Source organism: Mauremys mutica, chromosome 26, assembly GCF_020497125.1.
Source record: "Mauremys mutica isolate MM-2020 ecotype Southern chromosome 26, ASM2049712v1, whole genome shotgun sequence".
NCBI lineage: Eukaryota > Metazoa > Chordata > Testudines > Geoemydidae > Mauremys > Mauremys mutica.
This window is the reverse complement of record NC_059097.1, coordinates 11,759,373-11,783,174: the sequence shown is the minus strand read 5'-3', so window position 1 is coordinate 11,783,174 and position 23,802 is coordinate 11,759,373. Positions and strand designations below refer to the sequence as shown.

The 23,802-nt window shown below is 54.8% G+C and overlaps 1 protein-coding gene across 1 annotated transcript in view; it reads left to right on the top strand.

Annotated features, from left to right (window-relative positions):
* The window catches only part of LOC123356632, a 1,710,063-nt gene that overhangs the window by 694,123 nt on the left and 992,138 nt on the right, over window positions 1-23,802 (top strand). Inside the window, 1 exon segment of the mRNA XM_044999989.1 lies at window positions 15,665-15,878. Within this exon segment, the coding sequence (XP_044855924.1) occupies window positions 15,665-15,878 (214 nt within the window).

Genomic DNA, 23,802 nt, shown 5'->3' with positions numbered 1-23,802 from the left:
CTGTCTGTACTAAGGGTTTGCACCAGTGCCTAAAACACCAGGGTGGCAGAGACCTTCAGTGCCCAAAACAGCAGTACGGTGGCACTAGAACTGGGATCTAGTTCTAGCTCCATCACGGACAGCCTGGGTGACCTTGGACACGTCAATGTGTCTCCTCCCATCTTTAGTCTCTTTACCCAGCTGCCACTCACTGGGGTCTCCTCTCTCCAGAGCTGCTCAGCACTAAAATCTGTGTGGGTGTCCCCAGAGATAAGGCAGGTCAGCTCGGGAATAGTCTTACAAGGGGGACTGGGGAGTCTCTTTCCCTGGAAGTTTTTAAGAACAAGTAGGACAAAGCTCTGTCAGAGACAATCTACATATACTTGCTCCTGCCTTGGCAGAGAGAGCTGGACATGACAACATCTTGAGGTCCTGTCCAGCTCTACATTTCTATGATGTTATGCAATATAGATACATAAAAAACAACAAGATGAAACCAAATAAAAACATGGTGTCAGGCCATTCAGAAAACAACAACAAAAAACTACACTGCACAGCATAAAATGACACAATACTAAGGAGAAGAAAGCAACGCAAAGCAAACTAACACACCTTAGGATAAAAGTACACAATGCAAAAGAGCTCAACTCAATCCAACACAACAAAGACACCAAACAAGCTGAGGCAAAACAATGCACCATAAAACTATGCAACACAACATGGGGCAATCCCAGTTCCAAATGGTACCATGCAAAACAGCTCAGCGTAGAACAGGACACAGCACAAAAGAGAATTATTTCAATGTACGCCTGGAAGGGATCTTGAGAGGGCGTCTACTCCAGCCCCCTGTGCTGAGGCAGAACCAAGTGTTAGGATATAGATATTCAGGCCTGTCTGCAAAGGCCTGTACTTTAAGAATGTAGGTGTATTCTCATCACTTAGCTAGTTATAGAGGTATAAAAGAAGGAATCAAAGATCACTGTCTGTGGAATGGCTTCTCTTACTGTGACAGGCTAAGGCCTTCAGCCAGTACAGTGGTGCAACGTGATCTGGGTCGGGGTCAGTGCAGTGCCAGACCCAACGGGGACATAGATCTCAGTCGAGGTCTCTGAAGTGCCCAGCACAATAGAGACAGTGGTTTGGGTCGCAGTCGTTCACTGCCTGGCACAAGGGGGGCCGTGATCTCGGTCCAGGTCTCAGTTTTACCTGGCACAACAGTGGGGTCTGATCTCATCTGCCGTCTCTTCAGTGCCTGGCAGAACAGCGCCCAGATCTCGGTTGGGGTCTCTGCAGCAGCTGTCAGACCAGGGCCACGCTCAGTACAATAAGAGCCCTGATCTCAGTCACACACCTGGAGAGAAAAGCGGGAAGATTTTTAAGCATTAGATATCAGTATTTCAGAACTGAGGAGAAAATGGGGCACAAACTAAATATTTGCCAATATAAGAGAGAAGCACCAACCTCTGGGAGATTTTGTGTCACCATTTAACAGTTGAAGAGAAAAGATGGGAAATTGGAGGGGATTATACAGGGATATTGAAACAACAACAGAATGGGATGGATTCTTCTTGCCCCACACTCACATGGCCGGCAGGGAGCCCTGGGTGATGTCTTTTCACAGGGGAAAGGAGTGGGGCTGGAGTGAGAAAGTCACTATCAGTGGGGAGGGCTTGGCAGTGGGGTCTGGGAATGTGACTAGAAAGTGGTGGGGGTGCAGTGTATATTGGAAAAGGGGTAAAAGAAATGCAAACAAAACATGGTACTTAATTAAAATCCTGTTAGGGCTCCAAAAGGAGCATAGTAGATTGTGCTTCTTTTTCAGATCTTTGGAGCAGTGTTTTGGAGCAGAAGATGAAAGTGAACAGTAATAAGAACCCTGGTGGAAGTGAAATGTGTCCCTTTTGAAACAGTCTCTGAGCTGCTGATAGCTTTGAATCCAGAGGCAAGCCAAGAAAGACTCTGTGCGGATGCAATACCCAGCTGATGGAGGAAGGAGGAAACTGCCATTTGCAGCACAAAGAACCTGAGCATAATGAATGCATCTGGTCAGCAAACAAGCTACTAGAAGACTCAGATTATGGCCCTCCAGAAAAGGGAGGTGAAAAAAACAAGTCAAGCCTGAAAATAAGGGGGACAGGTTAACCCTAAGGAGCGTGTGTGTGTACAGAACAGAAATCTGAAGCTGTGGGAAACTGAGGCACGCCACCTCATACATTTCATAAATGGTCAGTGAGTGGGGTAATTCACTAGCCTGACTATAGAACAAAATAAGGACAGCCTGAAGGTAATTCTTCTGTTTTTCCTGCAATTAGCAAGGAAATTTGTAAAAGGAATTGGTATTATTATTAAGAAATAATCTGTCCCCATCAGGGGGGTGGAAATTGTTTCTTTTGTTTTTCAGACACTCTACAACTATGCTGGTGCCAGCGGAAGAATAACCCAGAATACAATGGATCTATGTTTTGTGTTGTTTGTCTGTGGTGTTGGTCTTGCTGCTAGCATGAGGTGGGTGGGGGATGGCTTCAAAAGGCTGACCTAGGGGGAGAGGAAGATGTGTGTGGGAATGCAAAATGCTCAACTGGGAGGCCAGCACCTGGGTAATGGCTACTATGGTGCCTGGAAATAGAACGGCAGCTAAGGTGGGCCCCACAAGCCCTATGGGAATAATGAGAAGGGGAGGAGCTCACTGGGAATCAATGGAGGGGTGATGAAACATGGTGCACATCAAAGGAAATGTTTGGCCGTGCCCCTCTCCTATGACTATGCAGGAGCAGGATCCATGGCCTATGGCAAGGGGTGGACAATTGGGTGTACTGTGTAGGAGGGGTTTTGCTGGAAATGTACATATTTCTGGGGGCACAATTACACCAGCCCCAACCAAACTACACACATCCACACGCTGCTATCTGGACTTTGGTGCACAAATGGATCTGTAAATCTTATTGCTGTGAATAATTGCCTATTTAGCCTTTGAGCTTTTTGTGGCAAGATCTCTCTGTCCCTGTGGGCATGTCCACACTGCAGTCAGACACTGGCGGCTGGCCCATCCCCGCTGACTTGGGCTCACACGGCTCAGGCTGTGGGGCTGTTTAATTGTGGTGTCCATGTTCCAGCTGGGGCTGCAGCCCAAGGTCTGGCACCCTCCCACCTCGCAGGGTCCTACAGCCTGGCCCCAGCCCAAGCCCAGACACCTACACTGCAATTAAACAGCCCCTTCGCCTGAGCCTGTGAGCCTGAGTCACCTGGCAGGGGCCAGCTGGGGGGTTTTTATGGCAGGGTAGAGATACCCTTGGTGTCTGTTCAGCACCTGTCACAATGGGGACCCTGATCTTGGTCAGTGTCTGTGCATATCCCTGCGCAACAGGGGCCTGACCTCAGTCGGGGACTCTGCAACTCCCAGCATTACAGGATCCCGGATTTTGTTTAGGGCCCCTGCAGCATCTGGCAAAATGTGGGGGCAGGTTCTCTGTCAGGGTCTGTGCAGTGCCCAGTACAGTGGTGGGGCGTGATCTGGGTCGGGGTCAGTGCAGGGCCAGGCCCAACGGGGACACAGATCTCAGTCGAGGTCTCTGAAGTGCCCAGCACAATGGAGGCAGCGGTTTGGGTCACAGTCATGCGCTGCCTGGCACAAGGGGGGCCGTGATCTCGGTCCAGGTCTCAGTTTTACCTGGCACAACAGTGGGGTCTGATCTCACCTGGGGTCTCTTCAGTGCCTGGCAGAACAGGGCCCAGATCTCATTGGGGTCTCTGCAGCACAGGGCCACGCTCAGTACGATAAGAGCCCTGATCTCAGTCACACACCTGGAGAGAAAAGCGGGAAGATTTTTGAGCATTAGATATCAGTATTTCAGAACTGAGGAGAAAATGGGGCACAAACTAAATATTTGCTAATGTGAGACAGAAGCACCAACATCTGGGAGATTTTACGTCAGCATTTAACAGTTCAAGAGAAAGGAGGGGAAATTGGAGGGGATTATACAGGGATATTCAATCAACAACAGAATGAGATGGATTCTTCTTGTCTCACACTCACAGGGCCAGCAGGTGCTGGGGAGTAGCTGGACTGGGAAACCTGGAGCTGGGCCGTCTCCATGGGGGGCACTTGCTCCTCCCTCCCCTTCCTGGCCCTTCCCAGGCCCCGTTGCCAGCAGAGAGTGCCCCCCCCCAGCCCAGCACAGAGGTGTCCCTGTCTCAGGGCCCCCCCAGCCTCTGCCCATTCACCCTCTGCCCAGCTCAGGAATCACTCGGGGGAACCATTTCCCACCCGCACAAGGACAAATCCCTGCAGGTGGAAATGGGGGGAAACCCCCCAAACCTGAGATCTGAACTGGCCACTGGCGAAGGGGAGAGAAAATGGGGCACAATCGGGGGGGGGCAGGGAACTTCTCAGGGGTTTGGGGGGGTCACCCTGGGCGCTGCTCGTGGCTCTCTAGGGAGAAAGGGGGCAGGACGGGAGAGGAGGGGGGTCCCCACGGGAGGGGGCAGCGGTAAATCCGAGGGGATCTCAGCCCCCCCCCTTTCTCTCCCCGCTCCTCGGGGGTCACCTGCGCCCCCCCGCCATGTCCGGGCTGCACCGACATTTCCCACCCGCCCCTTCCCCCCCCCAGCCCCGTCTCCCCCCCCCCAGCCCCACGCAGGGACCCCAGTGGGGCCGGGCCCCTCCCCCCGGCACCCCCCGCGGAGCCCCAGGGCAGAGCCTGGCCGGGCCTGGGGGGCGCTGGGCTCCTGCGGGGGCAGCAGCTCCGAGCCCCCCCCAGGGAGCAGATCCTGGCGCTGCGAGATGCCGGGTCCCCCCCCCCGGGCACTGGGGCAGAGTCACCGCCCGGCCCCGCCCCGCCCCCGGGGCTCGCTCCGGGACCTGGAGGCTGCAGCTCCGCAGCGGGGTGGGCGGAGCCCGGGGCGGCCCCAGGGCGGCTCCAGCAGGGCAGGGCCCGGGCTGGGCACGGGGGGGTTAATGAAGGGCTCTCCCGCCGCGATCTGCGCATTCCCAGAGCTCCAACGGCACCAACCCTCCAACGGCTCCAGAAGAGGCTCCAACGGCCCCGCGCGAGCCAGGCAGAGCCGCAGCGGCCCGCGCGCGTTTGCAACTTGGCTTGGTCTCTCCACCCAACGTCACTTCAGCTCCAGGGAGAGTCAAGAACTACATCTCCCAGCCTGCCCCGGGGCACTTCCACTCTCTCCAGCCCAGGTAAGGGAGGTCCCCCGGGCCAGCCAGACCCTCCCCCCAGCGCTCATCCTTTCCCCTGGCCCCGCCCCCTCTCCCAGCCGATGCCTCTCAGACCCCCCCCGCCTTTTCCCGGGGAGCGGCAGAGCTGGGGGGGGGCGCGGCTTGTGACCCCCAGGTAATAACCGCACCCCGCCCAACCCCCAGCCCTGACCCCGCCCCCAGCAGGAGCGTGTCCACCCCACGCGTGTCCCCGGCCCTGCCCGCCCCGCGCTGCCCCCGGCCCCACCGCGCTGCCCCGCGGGCTGCAGGAGCCCCCGTGCTGCGCTTCCGACCCCAGCCATGGCCCCGCTGCCACACAAGGGGCGGGGGCAGGGCCGGGGGGGGCAGGAAGGGGCGGCTCCTCCCCAGGCCTGGCCCCGCCCCCGGGCCCCACGCAGGGGGTGGGACACGTGGGGACCCGCCTCAGCCCGGAGGGGGCAGGAGAGGGGTGGGGGCTCCCCAGGAGAAAAGCGGGGGCAGGGGCTACTGTAGCAGCTCCCCCCCCCAGCCCCTGCATTGGGTGTCAGCTGGATCCCAGCTGCTGCAGCCCGCCCTGGCGAGCGCTGCAGCCCCGGGGGGCGGGGGTTGCGGGGCACAGAGAGGGTCTGGAGCGGCTGGGAGCGGGGCTGGGGGGAGGATTGCAGGGCACAGGAAGGCATTAACCCCTCTGTGCCCGGCCGGGGGAGCTTCTCCGGCTGCAGTGGTGCCAGCTCAGGCAGGGGTTATTGGGGGGGGTTGCTGGTGGGTTCCTGCTGGAGGGGGAGGGGCAGGAAATACTGAAGAGGTGGCAACTTCTGGGGAGTTAGGGCTGGAGGGGGGCAGGGAATACCCTGGGTGAGGAAAGGGAGTGGGACAGTGTGTGACAAACCTGCTGGGACTTGTTAACATGGGCCTAGATCCTCAGAACAAACATTTGGGTGTTGGGGGAGAAAATTCCGTAATTTGTGAAACAGGAAATAGAGACACCAACGCCCTGGGCAGGGCTAGGAAAACTGACCAGACTTCCAGTGCTGAATCCTCAGCCTGCTAGTCAGAGGCTGGTATGACATGGAAAGGGGGCACCCAGCAGGGAGGTGTAGGGAAGATGTCCCGGCCCCTCTCATCCAGCTGCTGGCAGTGGGGAGGGTGTTGGGTTCCCCACCATGGGGTTGTATCAGCCTCTGGCTAGTAGGTGTGTGATGGATCTGTTGGGAGAGACAAGGGGTCCCTCTTTGTTCTCTCACCGTGATGCCCCCTGGCTGCTCTCAGGACTGGGGGCACAAATTTTCTAAACTGAACCAAAAGTTCCTGCAGTTTTCAAAAGAGGAGAAAAGCAAAATCTGTGATTTCACACTCATAGTGACTGATAAGTGGACAGAAAGTGATCACAGTGACAGGGCCTGTGACTGGAGAATGCCGGGCAGTGCTTGGAGCCAGGACTCTGGCACGAGTTGATCAGAGAGAAGGATCATGGTTAGTAGAAGTTCCCACAGCCAGGGGCCCAGCAGCTATTCCCTGGGACGCAGCCCCCAGAGTCCCCAGCCAGGGACCCCAGATACCCCTCAAAGCCCCACCGGCCAGGGAAGCCCCACCAGACCATGACTGTCAGGTTGGGAATCCCAAAGGGTTCCCCCCACCAAGAGCCCCCAGCAGCCAGAGACTTGCCTACTGGGAACTCAGTTCCTCACTGCCTGCCTAGGACCCGCCCCGCACACCACCACCAAGCAGGATCTGCCCTGCCGTTTGTCTGGGACCCCTCCTCCACCCAGCGGGACTCCCTGATGCTTTTCAGTGGGACCCCTCACTCTGCTTCCCTGGTATCCCCTGACCTAGAGCCAGGGACCCCCTCCCCCAGTTCTGTGCACTGGGCATGGCAGCGATCCCAGGAGCCAGCCGGGGAAGCCCAGATGGAGCCCCTGGCACAGCACCAGGCTCCCTCTAACCCCCTGTCCCGCCTCCCCAAGAGACGCCCACCCCGGCTGTTCTGCAGCCAACAGCCCCCAGCGATACCCACCTCCAGGACCCACAGCCTCAGGACTGGGCACATCACAACCACCCCCTGAAACCCCAAATCTCCAGAACCCACCAACCTCACTAGGGTGCCCCCTGCAATCTCCCCCCACAGACACCTCCCCCCACCCCGCACAACACTGTTACCTCAGAGTCTGCTAAGTGGATAGAGAGTTATCACCGCCCCCTGCTGGCCAGTCACACAGGCAGAGGGAGCCCTGGGGGATGTCTCTTGAACAGGAGAATGGAAGCTCTGGAGAGCAAGAAAGGTAAGAAAAGTCCATGGCCTGTCACTAGCAAATAATGGCCACCATGGATCCACCCCAGAAGTGGCTGCATCTTAGCACAGGGGGAATCAACCCCTCACAGAGGCCATTTGCTGTGGGGTTTGGGATACTTCTGGACCCACACTGCACTCACAGAGACCTCCTCATCCCCTGCCAGCTAGAGATAAAAAAAAAAAAGGGTGCAGCAAACTCTCCCGATACCAGCTGGGAACCACTGAGCCCCAAACAGGGGGAGGCCTCTGGCCTTAATGTGTATTAAAGATGTGGCTGGTCTCTTTCATCAGCAAACATTTTAACACAGATAAAGGGGGGAAGAAATGGTTCTCAAAGGAGAGGGGAAAGATCAATACTGGGAAATTTAACCCCCTGCAACCTCCAGGATGGAGAGTGATTCAGGGCAACAGGTTTCCTCCAAGAAAGGAGAAGTTGCTGGGATTGAGAGACATGGGGAACAGCCCCAAACATGAAGGAATTTTAATTGATATTTGATAATAACGTAGAAGTGAAAGAGAAAGGGGGGAAATCTGAGAGATTTTGGCTCTATTTTTGCAAATAATAGAGAGGAAAGTGGAAAATCAAAGGGATTTTATATCGGTTTATATCTGATGTGCAGTAAAATGTCAGTGTTTCACATCAGTATTTGTTAAATGAAGAGAGAGGAAATAGGCAACATTTGCAAACATTTTATATCCATGTTCAAGAAGCTGAGAAAAGGGGTAAATCTGAGATTTTTTTTATTTTATAATTAGAGAGAGCGGGGGAAATCTCAGGGCAAATGTTTAGGGTATTTTATATCAACCTTTGAGATGTGCAGAGAAAACGTGTCACAAACTATGCAACTGGGGGTGGAGAATCAGACTCCTGGAGAGACCAGGGGGAAATGGGGGAGGCGGGAGAGCGGCTCATTGGCGGGGAAAGGGGCGAATCTCCCCGGATTTTACAGCCCGGGTGAGACACTGAGCGAGAAAAGGGGCAGAACTGGAGAGAATTTGTAGCGGGGGCGAGAGGCAAGTGGCACCAACAGGGACAGGAGCCAATTAACCCCCCTCCCCCCTTCGCCCGCCCCCCCCCGCGTCCCACTGACCTTCCCCCCCCCCCGACACCCCCTCCCCCCCGGGAATTTCCTGGCTGCCCAGAGACAGTTCAACCCCCCCCCCCCCGCGTCCCACCGACCTTCCTCCCCCCGCAACTCCAGCTTCTCCCCTCCCTGCCTGACACCCCCCATCTCCCCCCACCCCTGGGTCTCTCACTCACCGGGGCTGGGGCGGGCAGAGAGGCTCCAACGGCCCCGCGCGAGCCAGGCAGAGCCGCAGGGGCCCGCGCGCGTTTGCAACTCGGCTTGGTCTCTCTCCCCAACGTCACTTCCGGTCCAGGGAGAGTCAGGAACTACATCTCCCAGCCTGCCCCGGGGCCGCTTCCGCTCTCTCCTCAGCCCAGGTAAGGGAGGGTTTCAGCAGGTAAAATCGCGCATGCTCCGTGCGAGCCCCGCTGGGGGCGAGAGAGCAAAGCTGCAGCTGCCGCCGCCGCCGCGTGAGCCGGGCCCGGGCTGAGCCGCTGCTGCTCCCCGGGGGGGTCTGTGCGGGGGGGCCCGGCCGGGGGGGGGGTTCCTCCAGCTGGGCCCCGCCCCCCGGGTAGCCCCGGGCTCTGCCCGCCCCAGCCCCGCCCGGAGCCCCCGGTGAGTGAGAGACCCCGGGGGGGGGGCGCTGGGGGGGCGGGCACGTGACTCTGCCCCGGGGAACCCGGGAGAAGCCTCGGCGCCGCAGCAGGATTTCCCCCCCCCCCCCCGCTGGGATGGGGGGCGGGGCCCGGCGGGGGGGGCGGAGCTTTCTCCAGCTGGGCCCCGCCCCGGGCTCTGCTGAGGCTCCCGGTGACCGAGCCCGGGGGGCGGGGCAGGTCCCGGGCTCTGCGCGGTGCCCCCCCCCATCGCTGCCCCCGGGGGCCCGGAGCTGCTGCAGCGCTGAGGCCGGGAGGATCCTTCCCGCAGCGAGTCTGAGCCGCCCCCCCCCCGGCTCTGCTGTGCCCGGTACTGGGGGGGGGGGGATGAAGCGGGTCCCCCCGCCCGGTGCCCCCTTCCCCGCACGGGCGGAGCGGGGCAGCCGCGGGGAGAGAGCCCCCGGGAACGGGGCAGTGACCCCGGCTCCCAGCCCGGGGCAGGGCGCTAGGGAAGGGGGGGTGGAGAAATTAGAGGGGGGGGCAGGTTCCCAGATCTCTGACCACCACCCCCCCCCCCCCGGCACACTCACTGCAGCGTCCCTGGCCAGGGTCACTTCCCTGTGAGCAAGGTGAGGAGCAGAGAGAGGAAGAACCAGCCCCGGACTCTCCCTGTTCCCCCTGCGGCAGGAGTGCGCTGCCCTGGGGGCAGGGGCAGGGGGACCCCCCCCCCAAGGGGCTCCTTTGGGTCTGGTCTGGTCCAGGGTTTGGTTCACACCCTGTTGCTGGGAGGGCTTCAAAATGTCTTGGTTGGTTACTGCTGCTGGGGGGAGCACAAGGGGGAAAGGAGGGGCCGGGGGCCAGGTCTGTGCTGCACTGTGGGGACTGAGCATGTTCCCAGCCTGGCAGAATCTACAATCTCTGTCTGCAGGGAAAGGGCCTGGGGGAATCGTGATGTGAAATGAACTGAAGCCTGTTCTGAAACCTCCACAACTGCCCTTCTCGCCCTGCCAGGCTGCAGAATGATGCCCACCTCTCGCTCCAGCTCGTCCCAACCTCCCGTGGGACAGGAGAAATGGCTGTAGTGGAGCCAGCTCAGGTAGGGGTTATTGGATGGTTGCTGGTGGGTTCCTGCTGGAGGGAGAGGGGCAGGAAATACTGAAGAGGTGGCAACTTCTGGGGAGTTAGGTCTGGAGGGGGGCAGGGAATACCCTGGGTGAGGATAGGGAGTGGGGACAGAGTGTGACAAACCTGCTGGGACTTGTTAACATGGGCCTAGATCCTTGGAACAAACACTTGGGTGTTGGGGGAGAAAATTCTCTAATTTGTGAAACAGGAAACAGAGAAAGCAACTCCCTGGGCGGGGCTGGGAAAACTGACCAGATTTCCAGTGCTGAACCCTCAGCCTGCTAGCCAGGGGCTGGTGTGACATGGAAAGGGGGCACCCAGCAGGGAGGTGTAGGGAAGATGTCCCGGCCCCTCACATCCAGCTGCTGGCAGTGGGGAGGGTGTTGGGTTCTCTACCATGCGGTTGTGCCTGGACCCTACTGGGGGCTCCATCTCCTGTATCAGCCTCTGGCTACTAGGTCTGTGGTGGATCTGCTGGGAGAGACAAGGGGCTCTCACTTCGTCCCCTCACCCAGATGTCTCCTGGCTGCTCTCAGCAGTGTGGGGATAGGACTCTGCTGACTCTCTCAGAGCTTCCATTTGATTGGCTCATCCGCACACACACATTCAGCTACCATCTCTGTGCTCCTAACTCACAGTTCTGCCTCTCTGCTCCTGGCCTGTCTCCTTCTGTCGCAACTGAAATCTCACCCCTCTCTCTCTCTCTCTCATCTTCTCACTGATGTCCAGCCATCAGCTAAAGATCAACAGCTGAAGCAAAGCTCTTAATATTTCCCCCAAGACCTCCCCCCACCTTCTTTCTCTACCGCCGCAGACAGCACCATTGTGCTGCCTGTCACTCAGGCCCATAACTGTGCAATACCTTTGTCACGGAGCTCCCTCTGGGGCCTCCTATCCAGGCTGTGCCTACACCTGGCATTTTCTTTTTGCGTAACATCCTTAACAATTGGCCTTTCCTATCCATCCGCGCAGCTAGAGCTCTTAGTCATCCTCTCCTGTCTCAGTTACTCCAACATCCTTTTCTCTGACCTCACCTTGCGCATCTCCATTCAGAAGGAAAAAGCGCCCTCCTGGTCCTCGAACATGACTTATGAGGGAAGGTTGAAAGAACTGAGCATGTTTAATTTTGAGAAAAGAGTGAGTGGGGAACTGAGAACAGTCTTCAAATATGTCAAGGGTTGTTATAAGGGAGCAGTGATTAACTGTTCGTCACATCCACTGAAGGTAGGAGGAGAAATAATTGGCTTGATCTGCTGCAAGGGAGGTTGAGGGTGGGTAATACCAAAACCTTTCCAGCGATAAGGATAGGGGAGTGCTGGAATGGATTACAAAGAGAGGTTGTGGAATTCTTGTCCCAGGAGGGTTTTAAGAACAGGTCAGACAAACTTCTGGCATATTTACACCTGATCCTGCCGCAGGGCGATGGGAATGGAGTAGATGACTTCTTGAGGTCCCTTCCAGCCTATATTAGAAGATTTTAGGATTCATTGCCTTAGCCCTTCACTTTGATCACGTCTCCTGGTGGAGAATTCGGACCATTTTTGTGGATCGGCTGCGGGTACAAATTTTGTTCCTAGAGCCCTGAAAATCTGCAGATCTCCATGGACCATTTTTGCGGATCGCAGATCGGATGCGGATATAAATTTTGTATCCATGCAGGGCTCTACCTGTCTTACTTCTGTCTATACCTACAACTTAAATCTATTTCGTACACAGTGACGACATATGAAATAACGTATGAGATCACCATAACATTGATCAATGAATGATAAAACGAACTAATTGGCTCCATGAACCACGGAGACTTTTCCTTTTCCATCCCCACCTGCAAGAGCCGCCGTCTCTCTTCTCTGCATGTTCTTTGGATCTTCGAATTTGTCCCACCTGAAGTCACATGGCCTGATTCTTATTTTTCACATTCTCCTTTGGCAGAAGAATTGGTCTGTGGCTCTTGAACTACACCATCTAATTTGCCAACTTTCTCCACACAGTGTTTTTTATGCTCCCTCCCTTTATACCTGACTCACTAGGTTCCCTAATGCCGCAGGATGTGTTTTCCTGACATCTAATGCTGCTGAGATCCTGCCTTCAGTGATATCCCTGCCCTTCCTGGTCCTTACTCCACTGAACCCCCCCAGCCCATGCTTCGTGTTCCCAGCTTCCCCTGGACTCTCTCTTTGGCTCTGGACCTGCCTGTCAGCAAGAAGCCGTGCCAGGGACACTTGCCCTCTGTCTGGAGTCTTCACTTTCTGGGAAATGCAGTTCCAGTCTCTGTTTTTTAGGAGCCTCTTTGATAATGAGTGTCTGGCTGTGTGTGTTCCCAGCAAAGATGGGGATAGTTAAATCCCTCCTAAGCAGAGTGTTCTGCACCTTTGAGCACCTGGGGAGTTGGCCCTGCGATTTTATTGTTTAAAATGGACTGGGGTTAAACTAATAGAATGTTTTTTTATGATGATAAATGGCCTATGAATTCCCCTGATCTCCTTTGTTTTTTTTCCCTTGAGCAGGGTTTCCAGTTTCCCAACCCTCTGTGATCTTCCAGCTGGAAGGAGGGGAAGAGCCGTGGGTCCTGGCTCTCCCTGGTTCAGTGGAAAGCGAGATCCTGGGAAGTCCCTGCACAGGTGAGGAAACATTAAACCAACCCAGAAACTGTAAGTGCCTGAGAGAACCCGCTGGGATTCCCCACACAGACTCTGTGAGCTCAGGACAGTCCCCAGCAGATCTCACTCCTGGCTTCCTACAGATGATGATTGACACCTTGGCTGGAGCTCCCTCCCTTCCTACTGAGTGTTTGGATGGGATGTGGGCAGGGCCGGCCTTGGGGAAATGGCACCCTGGGCAAACTTGCATTTTGGTGCCCCTGGCTCCCATGGGCTCCCTAGGCAACCCACGTTCCCTTCCCCCCCAACCTCTGCACTGTGTCCCTTTGCCCCAAATGCCAGCTCCCCCTCCTGCACCCCTAATCCCTACACCCCTTCATTCCTAACCTCTGCCCCCCGTGCACCCCACTGTCCCCTCCTGAGCCCCTAACCCCTGCACTGTGCCCCCTTCACCCCAGCCCTTGCACTCCACTCCTGTGCCGCAATCATTAATGATCTGGAGGATGGCGTGGACTGCACTCTCAGCAAGTTTGCAGGTGACACTAAACTGGGAAGAGTGGTAGATACGCTGGAGGGTAGGGATAGGATACAGAGGGACCTAGACAATTCAGAGGATTGGATCAAAAGAAACCTGATGAGGTTCAACAAGGACAAATGCAGAGTCCAGCACTTAGGACAGAAGAATCCCATTCACTGTTAACAGACTAAGGACCGAGTGGCTAGGAAGCAGTTCTGCAGAAAAGGACCTAGGGGTTACAGTGGATGAGAAGCTGGCTAAGACTCAACAGTGTGCCCTTGTTGCCAAGAAGGCTAACGGCATTTTGGGCTGTATAAATAGGGGCATTGCCAGCAGATCGAGGGATGTGATCATTCCCCTCTATTCGAGCACTGGTGAGGCCTCATCTGGAGTACTGTGTCCAGTTTTGGGCCCCACACTACAAGAAGGATGTGGAAAAATTGCAAAGAGTCCAGCAGAGGGCAACAAAAATGATTAGTGGGCTGGAGCACATGACTTAGGAGGAGAGGCTGAGGGAACTGGGATTGTTTAGTCTGCAGAAGAGAAGACTGAGGGGGGATTTGATCGCTGCTTTCAACTACCTGAAGGAGGGTTCCAAAGAGGATGTTTCTAGACTGTTCTCAGTGGTAGCAGATGACAGAACAAGGAGCAATGACCTCAAGTTGCAGTGGGGAAGGACTAGGTTGGATACTAGGAAAAACCATTTCACTAGTAGGGTGGTGAAGCACTGGAATGGGTCACCTAGGGAGGTGGAGTCTCCTTCCTTAGAGGTTTTTAAGGCCCGGCTTGACAAAGCCCTGGCTGGGATGATTTAGTTGGGAATTGGTCCTACTTTGAGCAGGAGGGTGGACTAGATACATCCTGAGGTCCCTTCCAACCCTGATATTTTAAGGTTCTATGCAGCCCCTTCACTGCTACCCCCTGCACCACTCTGCCTGTGCCCTCAACCTCTGCACTGTGCCCCCTTTGCCTCTAACCCCGGCATCCCCCCCCAGCACCCAAGTGGGGAACCTGACCTGGATGCACAAAGCAGCTGGCATTGCTGCTCGCTCCCCCACTGGACTGCTGCTCCCCCGCCCCACACAGCCCTGGGGGGCTGGGAGAGGGGAGCAAGGAGCGACGTCAGGGCTTCCTGCACCCAGGTCGCTTTCCCTGCAGGCTGTGTAAGGGGAGGGCAGGAGAGCAGCTGCTCCTGATGTCTCAGCACAGCCCAGGTGGGGAAGTGACCTGGATGCAGGGAGCCCTGGTGTGTGTGTGTGTGTGTGTGAAGGGAGTATGTGCCTGAGTGAGTGAGCGCGCTGTCTCTTTAAGAAAGTTCTCAGGGTCAGGAGCCTGAACTAGGCTTGTTCAGACACAAGCAGCTCCGGCAGCTCCGGCCCCAGAGAGGCAGCAGCACATGCAGATTCCCCCGTCCCGTCACCCCAGCTCAGTGGAAATCGGGTACCTGGGTTGGGGGGAGGGGATCACCCCGCCATCAATCAGCACCTCCCCCCTGCAGAGCAGTCAGGAGGATGCTGCCAGTCGGGGGTGGACGGGGCGACTCCGGGGGTGAACGGGAGGTGGGGGGACAGGAACAGCAGCAGCTGCACACGTGGAGCAGGGCGGAGAGGAGCCCCTCTGCTCCGGAGCAGTCACCTGACTCTGACGGCTGGTCATCCAATTTCCCCCTGCAGCTCGGGTCTATCCCACTCCCCACACAGCTGCTTATCTGCCTCCCTGTGCCGCTTTCATCAGCCCAGCGAGCCTCTCGGCAGCAGGTCAGGTGGGAATCCAAACCCTGCGCCTGTCACCCCCTTGGGTGGGGCACCCATACGGCCCCCCCAAAGGCCGGTCCTGGGTGGGGAGCAGAATTGATCCCCTCCACTGTCCCCTGTGGGGAAGAGTTACGGGGAGTTCAGTCCCTGATTTTTATTTTCTGTCTCTCCAGCACTTACTTGGGTTTGTTCTCTGCCTTTCCATCCCCAATTCTCAGATTTCTCCTCTCTTCTAGCAGGTGATGGGGTGGTGAGGGAGAGCGAGGAGCAGAATCCTCACCAGGAAGATGCTGAGCTCGCCGAAGCGCATGGGGAATTACTGCGAAGAGCCAAAGGGAGTGTGTCCAGCCCCCATGAGCAGGGAAAAGCTGGTGAAAGTTACCCCAGACCAGAGAGAGAGCAGGGAAACCACTCAGAGGAGAGAGTGGATGAACCCATGGATTGTCAGGGAACTCACAGGGACCTCAAGGAAACTACGTCCCAGGAGAAAATCCTCACGGAAAAGCGAGAGACTACGTGTAGTGAGTGTGGGAAAAACTTCCATTACCGCTCAGCCCTTATTCGACATGAGATAATCCACACGAAAGAGAGACCCTACGAATGCTGTGAGTGTGGGAAAAGCTTCAATCATACCTCAGCCCTTAGTAGGCATCAGCGAATACACAGAGGAGACAAACCCTATGAATGCTGTGAGTGCGGGAAAAGCTTCACTCAGAGATATACCCTTAACTCTCATCAGAAAATCCACACAGAAGAGCGACCCTACGAATGCTGCAAGTGCGGGAAAAGCTTCACTGAGGGTACGTCTACACTACGGGACTATTCTGAATTTGCATAAACCGGTTTTGTAAAACAGATTTTATAAAATCGAGTGCGCGCGGCCACACTAAACACATTAAATCGGTGGTGTGCGTCCATGGTCCGAGGCTAGCGTCGATTTCTGGAGCGTTGCACTGTGGGTAGCTATCCCGTAGCTATCCCATAGTTCCCGCAGCCTCCCCCGCCCCTTGGCATTTCCGGGTTGAGATCCCAGTGCCTGATGGGGCAAAAATCATTTTCGCGGGTGGTTCTGGGTACAGCCTCACCCCCCCCCCCTGAAAGCGGCAGACAACCGTTTCGCGCCTTTTTTGCTTGGTGAACTGTGCAGACACCATAGCACAGCAAGCATGGACCCTGCTCAGCTCAATACCGCAATCGTGGATGTTTTAAACACCTCGCGCACTCTCGTGCAGTATATGCTGAACCAGGACCTTCGAACCGAGGCGAGTTAGAGGCGGATACAGCAGCGCGGCGATGACAGTGATGAGGACGTGGACACAGAATTCTCTCAAACCGCGGGCCCCGGCGCTTTGGAGATCCTGATGGTAATGGGGCAGATTCTATCCATTGAACGCCGATTTTGGGGCCCGGGAAACAAGCACAGACTGGTGGGACCGCATTGTGTTGCAGGTGTGGGACGATTCCCAGTGGCTGCGAAACTTTCGCATGCGTAAGGGCACTTTCATGGACCTTTGTGACTTTCTTGCCCCTGCCCTGAAACGCCATAATACCAAGATGAGAGCAGCCCTCACAGTAGAGAAGCGAGTGGCGATAGCCCTGTGGAAGCTTGCAACGCCAGACAGCTACCGGTCAGTCGGGAATCAATTTGGAGTTGGAAAATCTACTGTGGGGGCTGCTGTGATGCAAGTAGCCAAAGCAATCACTAAGCTGCTGCTACGAAAGGTTGTGACTCTGGGAAACGTGCAGGCCATAGTGGATGGCTTTGCTGCACTGGGATTCCCTAACTGTGGGGGGGCGATAGATGGAACCAATATCCCTATCTTGGCACCGCAGCACCAGGGCACCCAGTACGTAAACCGGAAGGGGTACTTTTCAATGGTGCTGCAAGCACTGGTGGATCACAAGGGACGTTTCACAAACATCCACGTGGGATGGCCAGGGAGGGTTCATGACGCTCGCGTCTTCAGAAGCACTACTCTGTTTAAACGGCTGCAGCAAGGGAATTACTTCCCAGACCAGAAAATAACAGTTGGGGATGTTGAAATGCCTGTCGTTATCCTGGGGGACCCAGCCTACCCCTTGATGCCATGGCTCATGAAGCCATACACAGGCAGCCTGGACAGTGGTCAGGATCTGTTCAATTACAGGCTGAGCAAGTGCAGAATGGTGGTGGAATGTGCATTTGGCCGTTTAAAGGCGCGCTGGCGCACATTACTGACTCGCTCAGACCTCAGCCAAACCAATGTCCCCTATGTTATTGCTGCTTGCTGTATTCTCCACAATCTCTGTGAGAGTAAGGGGGAGACCTTTATGGCGGGGTGGGAGGCTGAGGCAAATCACCTGGCCGCTGATTACGCGCAGCCAGACACCAGGGAGATTAGAAGAGCACACCAGGAAGCGGTGCGCATCAGAGAAGCTTTGAAAACGAGCTTCATCAATGGCCAGGGTACAGTGTGACTGCTGTGTTTGGTGATGAACACCCAACCCCCTTGATTGACTCAGTCCCTGTAAGCAACTCCCCCTCCCCCTTCGAGTACAGCTTACTTATGCAAATAAACTCACTCTCATTTAAAAAGCATGAATTCTTTATTGATTCATTATAAAAAGAGGGAGAGAAGTAAGGGTGTGGTTTGGGAGGAGGATAGGAGGGATGGAGAAGGCCATTAAAAAAATTCACATTAACGACATCCTTCTGGTTGGGCTGTCCACGGGGGTGGAGTGGGCGGGTGCACGGAGCCTCCCCCCACGCGTTCTTACACGTCTGGGTGAGGGGGATATGGAACGTGGTGAGGGTAGAGGGTGGTTATACAGGGGCTGCAGCGGCACTCTGTGATCCTGCTGCCGTTCCTGAAGCTCCACAAGACGCCGGAGCATGTCAGTTTGATCACGCAGCAGCCCCAGAGTTGCATCCCGCCACCGCTGATCTTCCTGCCGCCACCGCTGATTTTCCTACCGGTCTTCCTGCCGCCACCTCTCATCTCGGTTGTCCCTCCTGTCCTCACGTTCATCCCTCCTGTCCTCACGTTCACTGGCCTCTTTCCTGTAATTTGATACCACGTCCTTCCACTCATTCAGATGAGCTCTTTCATTGCGTGTAACTTCCATAATATCCGAGAACATCTCATCTCGCGTCTTCTTTTTCCTCCGCCTTATCTGTGCTAGCCTTTGGGATGGAGGAGGGATGGTTGAAAAATTTGCAGCTGCATGAGGGAGATAAATATTTAGAAAGATACATTTTACAAAACAATGGTTATACTCTTTCACAGTGAACAGCACTATTCACCTAGCACATGTGATTTCCCTACAAGGTCGCATTTTCCATCTTAATAGTGAGTGCTTGCAGCTCTGGAGTTACAGATCTCACAGACACAGGTCCAGGCATCAGAATTCAGCTTGCATGCGGCCATGGTAAGCCACTGTCTTTCGGCTTCTGTAGTGATTTACCCCTCCCCCCCAACGCATGGCTAATACCACGCTAGCTCCCTGCTAATCAACAACCATCCCACCCCCCCACCCACTGTGTGTCTGGTAGCTTGGGGAAGATCGCCGGTGAAGATCATCGGCATTTCACTCCTCCCCTCCCCCCGCTTCGCTACGTGCAGGAAAGTTTTTTTTTTTAAGCTGCTGCAGTCCACGAACCCAGTAGAAAAATGGGCACCCCCCTTACTTAAATTCCTGATTTTTAACCAGGTTATCCTGAACGATATCACTTTGCTGAGGATAACAGAACAAGATAAAGATCGGATGCTTCTTGAATGCCAGCAGTCACTGGGACCATACGCTGCTATGCTTTGCCACGCAATGATACCTGATTACTTGCTACATGCATGGCGTGGTAAAGTGTCCTACCATGGTGGGCGGAACAAGGCTGCCTTGCCCAGAAACCTTCTGCAAAGGCTTCTGGAGTACCTACAGGAGCGCTTCATCGAGATGTCCCTGGAGGATTTCCTCTCAATCCCCGGACATGTTAACAAACTTTTCTAAGTAACTATACTGTCTGCGAATGCATCCCAAGTCCTCAGGGCAAATCAATCATTAAAAAAGGCTTGCTTAAAAAACAAAGTTTGCTATTTGCAAAGGTACACTCACCAGAGCTCCCTTCCATGGCGTCATTGTCTGGGATAGTTGCTTGTGAGGGCTGGGAGGACGGTAATTCCGTCAGGGTGATAAAAAGCTCCTGGCTGCTGGGGCTCACGGAGTGCTGTGTGCTCTCTGCTAGGTCTTCCTCCTCTTCTTCATCTTCATCTTCCCCGTCTGCATAATCCTCAGCCATGGCAGAGATTACAACCCCCACCTCGGAATCCACAATCAGGGGTGGGGTACTTGTGGCGCAGCCCCCTAAAATTGCATGCAGCTCAGCATAGAAGCAGCATGTTTTTCGACCTGCCCCAGACCTTCCGTTTGCTTCTTTGGTTTTCTGGTAGGCTTGTCTGAGCTCCTTAACTTTCACTCTGCACTGCACTGAGTCCCTGCTGTGGCCTTTATCCGTCATAGCCTTAGAAATTCTTTCAAATACTTTTTCATTTTGTCTTTTGGAACGCAGTTCTGTTAGCACTGAATCCTCTCCCCAGATAGCGATCAGATCCAGTACCTCCCGTGCAGTCCATGCTGGGGCTCTTTTACGATTCTCAGGAGACTGCATTGTTAACTGTGCTGATGAGCTGTGCATGGTCACCTGTGCTGATGAGATCTCCACGCTGGGGAAGCAGGAAATGAATTTCAAAACTTCGCGGGGCTTTTCCTGTCTACCTGGCCAGTGCATCCGAGTTCAGAATGCTGTCCAGAGTGGTCACTGGTGCACTGTGGGATACCGCCAGGAGGCCAATACCGTCGATCAGCATCCACACTAACCCTAATCCGATATGGTAATACCGATACTAGCGTTACTCCTCTCGTTAGGGAGGAGTACAGAAACCAGTTTAAAGAGCCATTAAAATCGATATAAGGTGCCTCCTAGTGTGGTCGGTTGTGGCGTTAAATCGGTTTTACGCTCCTAAAACCGATTTAAATGCCCAGTGTAGACCAGGCATGTGTGTGTGTGTTGCCGGGGAGTGCTCTGCAGCTCCCACTGTGGGAGGTCCACCCAAAAATGTGGGGCTGAAATAGTGCTTGGGCAGTGATCCTCACCAGTGACCTGGGCCATCCTTTGGGCTCTCTGGTGAGAACCCTCAGCCTCCCGCCCTCAGTCTCTATCCCTGATTGGCTGAGCAGGGGGTTATTGACAGGGAGGAGACTCAGGTCCTTGTTGGTCTCTTTTAAGACCAAGTAAATAAGTCAGAACCAGTTCTGTGTTTGATGAATTTTGCTGCTTCTCTAGATTAATGGTCTCTGAGCAGTTCATGATTCTCTCTAACATTGCAGTTCTCCTCAAATACTTGCTGAATAATTCCTGTGCACTGTTGTTGGTCTGGAGCTCATCTGAGGACATTTTATTGAGGTCATTCAATGTTGAAATTCAAGATCCGATGGTTAGTTTGAAAATCAGGGCTCTTGGGTCCTATTCCCAACTCTGCCACTGACTGGCTGTGTGACCTAAGACAAGTCAATTCTTCTTTCTCAGACGTAGCTTCTCCCTCTTTCAAGTAGGGATAATAATGATCCGCTCCTGCCTACCTCAACACACTCACTCTTCCCCAGCACACTCACTGTCTCTACCCCGCCACGCACACCACAGTTGAAAAGCAGCTGGTAATCTAGTAAGATGCCCATGGAACGGTGGGATAGAGAAACCTGCATCATGTGATGCTGTACCAGTCCGTGAGGCATTGCAAACCCTTCCCAAAACACCCTGCAGCCAGTTGCACAGTGGGATAGTTACCCACAGTGCACTGCTCTCTCTTGCCATCCAAGAACTGCTAGCATGGATGTGCTCTGGTGACACAAGGGGCATAGGGAGGACATTCAATAGCTGATTAATTAAAACACTTTAACTAAAGCAGCAATGCCGGGGGGTTGGTGGCTCCTTTCTTTCCTAAGCCTGGAGTAAACTCATCTTTTTATTCCATTCTTGATGCTTCATGGAATAACAACAGATGACCAAAGAAAGACGTGGACAGGGTGGGTCTCAGGGGAGGGGCAGAGAGATTCGAGCGGTGGGCAGAGCAGGTCTCGAAGGTGGGGGCAGTGGTCAGGGCAGGTCTCCGGGGAGGGGCAGAGAGGTGGGGGTAGTGGGCAGGGTGGGTTGCAGGGACGGGTCAGGGAGGTGGCAGCTGGTGGGCAGACCTTGTGGTAGGGGGTGGAGAGGCACGAGCAGCAGGCAGGAAGGCCTTGGGGGAGGAGAGGAGCAAGCGAAAGGTGGATCAGCAGTCCTCAGCCAAAGAGGAAGAGAGGGGGGTGGGAAGTGGCCAAACAGGAGCAAGGGGGGAGCACAGGAGGGTCCTCAGAGAGAGGAGAAGGGTGGGGGGGCAGTGCCATGGTCTGGGCACCAATGGGCCCCCCACTTCTAGGGAGCTTCCAGCGCTCACACCCAGCATCCCCAAATGCAAGAGCCATGGGCCACCTATTCTCTTCATCTTCACTAACCAAGCCCCTCCCCAAGCTATGTTGATGGGAGAAGCCCTCCTGTTGGCACAGCGCTATCTGCACCGGGGTTAGGTTGATATAACTGCATTGCTTAGGGAGGTAAATTTGTTACACCCCTGAGTAATGTAGTTACACCGATCTAATTTTGTAGTGTAGACCTGTCCAAAGAACCTTGGGAGTAAAACTTCCCCTGCTCCTCTACTTTACTGAATCCAAACACCAGCAAAGCTTGTCAGGCCCAGATGGAGGTTGGCAGAGTCAGGTGTGTGCAGACATGATCCTTTCAGCAGCTGTAGGCACCATGGCTTAGCTGGCTAAAACCACTGTTTTGTATACAGGAGATCCTGGGTTCAAGTTCCAGTGGTACCTTACTGAGTTGCTTTTGGGGCACCTGGTACTGGCTACTGTCAGAGGACAAGATTCAGAGCTAGATGGACCTTCGGTCTAGCCTAGTGTGGTTTTTCTTATGGTTTAAATTACACTCACAGGCCCTGAGGATAGAGTTACCGAAAGTTTGGGAGTTAAGAGCTGATAGGTCAGTGGTCCAGTCCCCTCACAGACGACCCCGTCCCTCTGGGACAGGGGCAGGTCTGAGCTCTCACACCAAATGCTCTTTGTGGCTGCCAGAATCTGTGGGCAGCTCGTTTAGTTTATGCCGAGGGTTGAGTCCTGTTTTGTGCACCGTGTCTGAGAATGAAAATCCTAAACCGCCCTTTGAAATAACAAAAGCAGCAGGACGTGTTTCTGTCCCTGCCCCAGAGCAGACAGACCGATGGAGAAATGCCATGAGGCCAGGGTAATACTCCCCTGCGGTTTTACCAGTTCCACTTGCTAAACCCCCTCCCAACCTGCTGGGCTCCTGGAGCAGGGGACTGAGCCTGAGCCGAGACACGGACACTGCAACTTTACAGCCCAAGCCGCATGACCCTGATTAATGTGACACGGGCCAGTCGTGGGTGTTTCATTGCACTGGAGACGTAGCCTAATGTTATGTCTGCACTGCGATTAACACACCCAGGGCACCTGTCGCAAAGCCCGGGTCAGCTGACTCAGGGTTATGGGGCTTGGGCTGCAAGACTATAAAATTACAGGGCAGACAGATGGGCTTGAGCCCAACCTTTGAGACCCCACGAGGGGTGAGGGTTTCCAAACCCAGGCTTCAGTGTGAACACAAATATCTGCACCGCAGTTTTTAGCCTCTCAGCTTTAGCTCCATGAGCCCACGTCAGATGGTCCAGGCCAGCCATGCTGTCATCTTTATCCCAGGAGAGATGGACTCTAAGGGTACATCTCCATTGCAATGTCAGCCCAGGGGTGGCTCGCTGTGCTCAAAGCAGCACCCTGGAAGCCCCATATTCACTGCTCGCATATAATGATGATACGGTTTGTACAAAGTCTGCCTGGTGAGGTATCATTTCAAAAGTCTTGGTCTGTTGAACATTACTATTGTGTTGGATTGTGTGTGTAGCATTGGCTGGGAAGTTTTGCTCTGTGTGTGTTACTGAGATGAGGTTGGGAAATGCCCACCACCAGCCTTTCAGGTGTGACAATGGAGGAGCCAGACTCGCTGCTGGCCCATTAAAGGGATCCACACTCCCAAGGACTATCCCAGGAACCGGGTACAATGCAGACTTCTCCGAGATAGCACAGCGACAATGGGCACTGCTTGACTCACATCCTAGCAAAGGTACTTCCTAGCAAGTGGGAAGAAACTATGAAGGGGGCGGTAGAGACATTGTGAATTGGCCTCTCTCCCCCACAACTCAACAGCTGGAAACACACCTGGATGACAAAACTGATTCAGAAATCAGAAGAGAATAATAATAGTACACACTTGGAGTTGCAGCTAGCCGCAGATGTTAGGAGTAACAAGAAGGGTTTCTTCAGGTATGTTAGCAACAAGAAGAAAGTCAAGGAAAGTGAGGGCCCCTTGCTGAATGAGGGAGGGAACCTAGTGACAGAGGATGTGGAGAAAGCTAGTGTACTCAATGCTTTTTTTGCCTCTGTCTTCCCAGACAAGGTCAGCTCCCAGACAGCTGCACTCTGCAGCACGGTATGGGGAGGAGGTGACCAGCTCTCTGTGGGGAAAGAAGTAGTTCGGGACTATTTAGAAAAGCTGGACGAGCACAAGTCCATGGGGCCGGATCCATTGCATCCGAGGGTGCTAAAG